At 59.3% G+C, this 7,500-nt stretch overlaps 1 protein-coding gene across 1 annotated transcript in view; it reads right to left on the reverse strand.

Annotated features, from left to right (window-relative positions):
• Positions 1-3,900: 3,900 nt before the first annotated feature.
• Positions 3,901-7,500, reverse strand: part of LOC142479738 (dedicator of cytokinesis protein 7-like) — a gene marked incomplete at its 5' end in the record, with an annotated part of 31,753 nt that continues 28,153 nt past the window's right edge. The window contains 1 exon segment of the mRNA XM_075582617.1: positions 3,901-3,990. Within this exon segment, the coding sequence (XP_075438732.1) occupies positions 3,961-3,990 (30 nt within the window).

Below are 7,500 nucleotides of genomic sequence, written 5' to 3' on the forward strand. Positions count from 1 at the left end.
TGGAATAGCGGAGGGAGATGCGTGTGTGTATGGGTGGGGGGAGGGGTCAGTACAGGAATAGCAGAGGGCGCTGTGTGTGTATGGGTGGGGGGAGGGGTCAGTACAGGAATAGCAGAGGGAGATGCGTGTGTGTATGGGTGGGGGGAGGGGTCAGTACAGGAATAGCAGAGGGCGCTGTGTGTGTGTGTATGGGTGGGGGGAGGTGTCAGTACAGGAATAGCAGAGGGAGATGCGTGTGTGTATGGGTGGGGGGAGGGGTCAGTACAGGAATAGCAGAGGGAGCTGCGTGTGTGTATGTGGGGGAGGGGTCAGTACAGGAATAGCAGAGGGAGCTGTGTGTGTGTATGGGTGGGGGAAGGGGTCAGTACAGGAATAGCAGAGAGAGCTGCGTGTGTGTATGGGGGGGAGGGGTCAGTACAGGAATAGCAGAGGGGGCTGCGTGTGTGTATGTGGGGGAGGGGTCAGTACAGGAATAGCAGAGGGAGCTGTGTGTGTGTATGGGTGGGGGAAGGGGTCAGTACAGGAATAGCAGAGGGAGCTGCGTGTGTGTATGTGGGGGAGGGGTCAGTACAGGAATAGCAGAGGGAGCTGTGTGTGTGTATGGGTGGGGGAAGGGGTCAGTACAGGAATAGCAGAGGGAGCTGCGTGTGTGTATGTGGGGGAGGGGTCAGTACAGGAATAGCAGAGGGAGCTGCGTGTGTGTATGGGGGGGAGGGGTCAGTACAGGAATAGCAGAGGGAGCTGCGTGTGTATGGGGGGGAGGGGTCAGTACAGGAATAGCAGAGGGAGCTGCGTGTGTGTATCGGGGGGAGGGGTCAGTACAGGAATACAAGAGGCCGCTGCGTGTGTATGGGTGGGGGGAGCGGTCAGTACAGGAATAGCAGAGGGAGCTGCGTGTGTGTGTATGGGTGGGGGGAGGGGTCAGTACAGGAATAGCAGAGGGTGCTGCGTGTGTGTGTATGGGTGGGGGGAGGGGTCAGTACAGGAATAGCAGAGGGCGCTGCGTGTGTGTGTATGGGTGGGGGGAGGGGTCAGTACAGGAATAGCAGAGGGTGCTGCGTGTGTGTATGGGTGGGGGGAGGGGTCAGTACAGGAATAGCAGAGGAACCTGCGTGTGTGTGTATGGGTGGGGGGAGGGGTCAGTACAGGAATAGCAGAGGGCGCTGCGTGTGTGTGTATGGGTGGGGGGAGGGGTCAGTACAGGAATAGCAGAGGGTGCTGCGTGTGTGTATGGGTGGGGGGAGGGGTCAGTACAGGAATAGCAGAGGAACCTGCGTGTGTGTATGGGGGGGGAGGGGTCAGCACAGGAATAGCAGAGGGAGCTGCGTGTGTGTATGGGGGGGGAGGGGTCAGTACAGGAATAGCAGAGGGAGATGCGTGTGTGTATGGGGGGGGAGGGGTCAGTACAGGAATAGCAGAGGGAGATGCGTGTGTGTATGGGGGGGAGGGGTCAGTACAGGAATAGCAGAGAGAGCTGCGTGTGTGTATGGGGGGGAGGGGTCAGTACAGGAATAGCAGAGGGAGATGCGTGTGTGTATGGGGGGGGGAGGGGTCAGTACAGGAATAGCAGAGGGAGCTGTGTGTGTGTATGGGTGGGGGGAGGGGTCAGTACAGGAATAGCAGAGAGAGCTGTGTGTGTTTGGGTGGGGGGAGGGGTCAGTACAGGAATAGCAGAGAGAGCTGTGTGTATGGGTGGGGGGAGGGGTCAGTACAGGAATAGCAGAGGGCGCTGTGTGTGTGTATGGGTGGGGGGGTCAGTACAGGAATAGCAGAGGGCGCTGTGTGTGTGTATGGGTGGGGGGAGGGGTCAGTACAGGAATAGCAGAGAGAGCTGCGTGTGTTTGGGTGGGGGGAGGGGTCAGTACAGGAATAGCAGAGAGAGCTGTGTGTATGGGTGGGGGGGGTCAGTACAGGAATAGCAGAGGTAGATGCGTGTGTGTATGGGGGGGAGGGGTCAGTACAGGAATAGCAGGGGGAGCTGTGTGTGTGTATGGGTGGGGGGAGGGGTCAGTACAGGAATAGCAGAGTGAGATGTGTGTGTGTATGGGTGGGGGGAGGGGTCAGTACAGGAATAGCAGAGTGAGATGTGTGTGTGTATGGGTGGGGGGAGGGGTCAGTACAGGAATAGCAGAGTGAGATGTGTGTGTGTGTATGGGTGGGGGTCAGTACAGGAATAGCAGAGTGAGATGTGTGTGTGTGTATGGGTGGGGGTCAGTACAGGAATAGCAGAGTGAGATGTGTGTGTGTGTATGGGTGGGGGTCAGTACAGGAATAGCAGAGTGAGATGTGTGTGTGTGTATGGGTGGGGGGGGGGGGTCAGTACAGGAATAGCAGAGTGAGATGTGTGTGTGTGTATGGGTGGGGGGGGGTCAGTACAGGAATAGCAGAGTGAGATGTGTGTGTGTATGGGTGGGGGTCAGTACAGGAATAGCAGAGTGAGGTGTGTGTGTGTGTATGGGTGGGGGTCAGTACAGGAATAGCAGAGTGAGATGTGTGTGTGTGTATGGGTGGGGGTCAGTACAGGAATAGCAGAGTGAGATGTGTGTGTGTATGGGTGGGGGTCAGTACAGGAATAGCAGAGTGAGATGTGTGTGTGTGTATGGGTGGGGGGGGGGGGGTCAGTACAGGAATAGCAGAGTGAGATGTGTGTGTGTATGGGTGGGGGTCAGTACAGGAATAGCAGAGTGAGGTGTGTGTGTGTGTATGGGTGGGGGTCAGTACAGGAATAGCAGAGTGAGACGTGTGTGTGTGTATGGGTGGGGGTCAGTACAGGAATAGCAGAGTGAGATGTGTGTGTGTGTATGGGTGGGGGTCAGTACAGGAATAGCAGAGTGAGATGTGTGTGTGTATGGGTGGGGGTCAGTACAGGAATAGCAGAGTGAGATGTGTGTGTGTATGGGTGGGGGTCAGTACAGGAATAGCAGAGTGAGATGTGTGTGTGTATGGGTGGGGGTCAGTACAGGAATAGCAGAGGGGGTCTCGCACTTACCAGTAATTCGCAGCCAGCGCCGCAGACGGAGAGTGAGGGAGGAAGAGGGGAAAATACAATCAGAAAGTGAGAAGTGATGGGCGGTAACTGTGCCTCGCACGGCCCCGAGCCACACGCACACGTGTGCTACGTGTACATACAATTACATGCACACGCGTTGTACATGGACATGTCTATAGACACACAAACAAACGTGCACACAAAAGCAACACACATGTACAGACAGGAACACACGGCACATACACGTGAACAAAATGCAGAGACGTGCTTCCATGTGGGCGTACATGTAATGCAGACAGATGTAACACATACATGTAATGCACAAAGATATACCACATACATGTACATGCACACAGATATAACACATACATGTACATGCACACAGATATAACACATACATGTACATGCACACAGATATACCACATACTTGTACATGCACACAGATATAACACATACATGTACATGCAAAATCCCTCCCCACCCCCCGCCAATGTACAAACAGCGGACACATCGATGTGTACATACAGAGCCGCACAGACAAAAGGCTTACTGTACATGTAACACACACACACACACACGTGTGGCACACACACAATGCATGAATATACTGTGCTTCGCCGATTCTAATTATGCACTAGGACTCTCTGTCAGCGGACGGGCTTATTTTTGGGTGCCCGGCCCCTCAGGGGGACGTGACCAGCGCTGGCTCCCATTGGCCGAAGCGCGAAGCTTTCAGCCAAACGGGAGAACCCGCTACACGCCAAGTGTGCGTGTACGGTTCCGTGATGCGCGTGCGGACCGGGCTCGTACGTGGAAATTTGGACCCACTCCTAATGCATAAGTAGATGTTTATCACCCTCCCTGTACAGGCGGTGAGAGGGGAGGGGGGGGGGGCGTTAACTGCCGTGCAGCAAGGCATTGTGGGTCAGACAAGCGAGGGGGGGGGGGGGAGAGATGAGAGATTGGTTAATTTACACGCTGCCTACCTCCCAGCCAGTGATCTGCTCGGGAGCGAGAGAGAAGAGGGGGGGATAAGGAGGGATAGAGAGGAGGAGGGGGGGGGAGGGGGAGGAGGATGGGGGGGAGGAGGAGATGGGGGGGAGGAGGAGGAGGGGGGGGGAGGAGGAGGGGGGGAGGAGGAGGGGGGGGAGGAGGAGGGGGGGAGGAGGAGGGGGGGGAGGAGGAGGAGGGGGGGAGGAGGAGGGGGGGGGGGTAGGGGGGGGAAAGAGGATGGGAAGGGGGAAGAGTGAGGGGGAAAGAGTGGGGGAAAAGAGGGAAGAGTGGGGGGGAAGAGAGGGAAGAGTGTGGGGGGGGGGGAAAGAGAGGGACGAGTGTGGGGGGGGGGAAAGAGAGGGACGAGTGTGGGGGGGGGGGGAAGAGAGGGAAGAGTGTGGGGGGGGGAAGAGAGGGAAGAGTGTGGGGGGGGGAAGAGAGGGAAGAGTGTGGTGGGGGGAAGAGAGGAAAGAATGGGGGGGGAAGAGAGGAAAGAGTGGGGGGGGGGAAGAGAGGGAAGAGTGGGGGGGGGAAGAGAGGGAAGAGTGGGGGGGAGGGAAGAGAGGGGGGAAAGAGGGAAGAGAGGGTGGAAAGAGGGAAGATTGGGGGAAAGAGGGAAGATTGGGGGAAAGAGGGAAGATTGGGGGAAAGAGGGAAGATTGGGGGTGAGAGAAGAGTGGGGGTGAGAGGGGGAAGAGTGGGGTGGGGGGGGGAAGAGAGGGAAGAGTGGGGAAGGGGAAAGAGGGAAGAGTGAGGGAGGGGAAAGCGAGGGAAGAGTGTGGGGGGGGAAAGAGAGGGAAGAGTGGGGGGGGGGGGAAAGAGAGGGAAGAGTGGGGGGGGGGGGGAAGAGAGGGAAGAGTGGGGGGGGAAGAGAGGGAAGAGTTGGGGGAAAGAGGGATGATTGGGGGTGAGAGAAGAGTGGGGGTGAGAGGGAAGAGTGGGGTGGGGGGGAGAGAGGGAAGAGTGGGTGGGGGGGGAGAGAGGGAAGAGTGGGGTGGGGAAGAGAGGGAAGAGTGGGGGAGGGGAAAGCGAGGGAAGAGTGGGGGAGGGGAAAGCGAGGGAAGAGTGGGGGAGGGGAAAGAGGGAAGAGAGGGGGAGGGGAAAGAGGGAAGAGTGGGGGAGGGGAAAGCGAGGGAAGAATGTGGGAGGGGAAAGCGAGGGAAGAGTGTGGGAGTGGAAACCGAGTGAAGAGTGGGGGGGGGGGGGAGAGCGAGGGAAAAGTTTGGGGGGGGGGGGAAAGAGAGGGAAGAGTGTGTGTGGGGGGGGAAGAGAGGTAAGAGTGTGGGGGGGGGGGAAGAGAGGGAAGAGTGTGGGGGGGGGGGGGAAGAGAGGGAAGAGTGTGGGGGAGGGGAAGAGGGAAGTGTGGGGGAGGGGAGAAAAGTGTGGGTGGGGGGGGGGAAGAGAGGGAAAAGTGTGGGTGGTGAAAGAGAAGGTAGAGTGGGGGGGGGGAGAGAAGAGTGAGAAGAGTGTGGGGGGGGAGAAGAGAGGGAAGAGTGTGGGGGGGGGAAAAGAGGGAAGAGTGGGGGGGACACAGAAGAAAGAGAGGGAAGAATGGGGGCGGGAGGGAAGAGAGGGAAGAGTGTGCGGGGGAGAACAGAAGGAAGAGTGGGGGGGAGAGAAGGAAGAGTAGGGGGAAAGAGAGGGAAGAGTGGGGGGAAAGAGAGGGAAGAGTGGGGGAGGGGAAAGAGAGGGAAGAGTGGGGGGAGGGGAAAGAGAGGGAAGAGTGGGGGGCAAAGAGAGGGAAGATTGGGGGTGGGAAAGAGAAGAGTGTGGGGAAAAGGGGGGAAACAATGTGGGGGGGAGAGGGGGGGAGATAGGAAAGAGTGTGGAGGGGGAAGACGGGGGAGGGGGGAGATGGGAAAGAGTGTTGGCAAGAGAGGGGGGAGGGGGGAAAAGACGTGGAGGGAAAGAGAGGGAAGAAGAGGAGTGACAGGAAGGGGGAAGAGGGGTGAGATTGAGGGGGGGGGACAGTGAGAAAGAGAGCGAGGGAAAAAGGAGGGAGAAGAGAGAGAGCACAGATTAATTCATAAACAAGAACACCAAACACCCCCCTTTAATCGTTATTACCCCATTAGGGGCTGTTAGAGGGCTGCCCCTAAACAAGTCGGGGACGCTGCATCGGAAGAGTCTCTCAGCAAACTGCCCGCAGCGGCCATATTTAAAAGGTCCCGCAAAATAGGATTGAAAATGAATACATTTGTGGGGTGGGAAATCTCTGGGGGATGAGAGAGAACAGTTTGGGATCGGGGTGAGAAAGGAAAAGGGGGCGAGTTATAGGGCAAAGTAAAGAGGAATTGTCCGAGGGGAAAGTAGAAGGGTTTTGTTATAGGGGGCGGGCGTTATAGAGGATGTGTTATAGGGGATGTATTTTAAAGGGACGTGTTGTAGATGTTATAGGGGATGTGGGTATAGGATATGTGTTGTAGGTAGTATAGGGGACAGGGGTATAGGGGACGTGTTGTACTGTAGGTGTTATAGGGGATGTGGATGTAGGACATGTGTTGTAGGTAGTATAGGGGACAGGGGTATAGGGGACGTGTTGTACTGTAGGTGTTATAGGGGATGTGGATGTAGGACATGTGTTGTAGGTAGTATAGGGGACAGGGGTATAGGGGACGTGTTGTACTGTAGGTGTTATAGGGGATGTGGGTGTAGGACATGTGTTGTAGGGGGTACAGAGGGGACGGGGGTACAGGGGGGACGGGGGTACAGGGGGGAAGCGGGTACAGGGGGGACGCGGGTACAGGGGGGACGCGGGTACAGGGGGGACGCGGGTACAGGGGGGACGCGGGTACAGGGGGGACGCGGGTACAGGGGGGACGCGGGTACAGGGGGGACGCGGGTACAGGGGGGACGCGGGTACAGGGGGGACGCGGGTACAGGGGGACGCGGGTACAGGGGGACGCGGGTACAGGGGGACGCGGGTACAGGGGGACGCGGGTACAGGGGGACGCGGGTACAGGGGGACGCGGGTACAGGGGGACGCGGGTACAGGGGGACGCGGGTACGGGGGGACGCGGGTACGGGGGGACGCGGGTACGGGGGGACGCGGGTACGGGGGGACGCGGGTACGGGGGGACGCGGGTACGGGGGGACGCGGGTACGGGGGGACGCGGGTACGGGGGGACGCGGGTACGGGGGGACGCGGGTACGGGGGGACGCGGGTACGGGGGGACGCGGGTACGGGGGGACGCGGGTACAGGGGGACGCGGGTACAGGGGGGACGCGGGTACAGGGGGGACGCGGGTACGCGGGTACAGGGGGACGCGGGTACAGGGGGACGCGGGTACAGGGGGACGCGGGTACAGGGGGGACGCGGGTACAGGGGGACGCGGGTACAGGGGGGACGCGGGTACAGGGGGGACGCGGGTACGCGGGTACAGGGGGACGCGGGTACAGGGGGACGCGGGTACAGGGGGACGCGGGTACAGGGGGGACGCGGGTACAGGGGGGGCGCGGGTACAGGGGGACGCGGGTACAGGGGGGACGCGGGTATAGGGGGACGCGGGTACAGGGGG

Source organism: Ascaphus truei, unplaced genomic scaffold (genome assembly GCF_040206685.1).
Source record: "Ascaphus truei isolate aAscTru1 unplaced genomic scaffold, aAscTru1.hap1 HAP1_SCAFFOLD_2414, whole genome shotgun sequence".
NCBI classification, from domain to species: domain Eukaryota; kingdom Metazoa; phylum Chordata; class Amphibia; order Anura; family Ascaphidae; genus Ascaphus; species Ascaphus truei.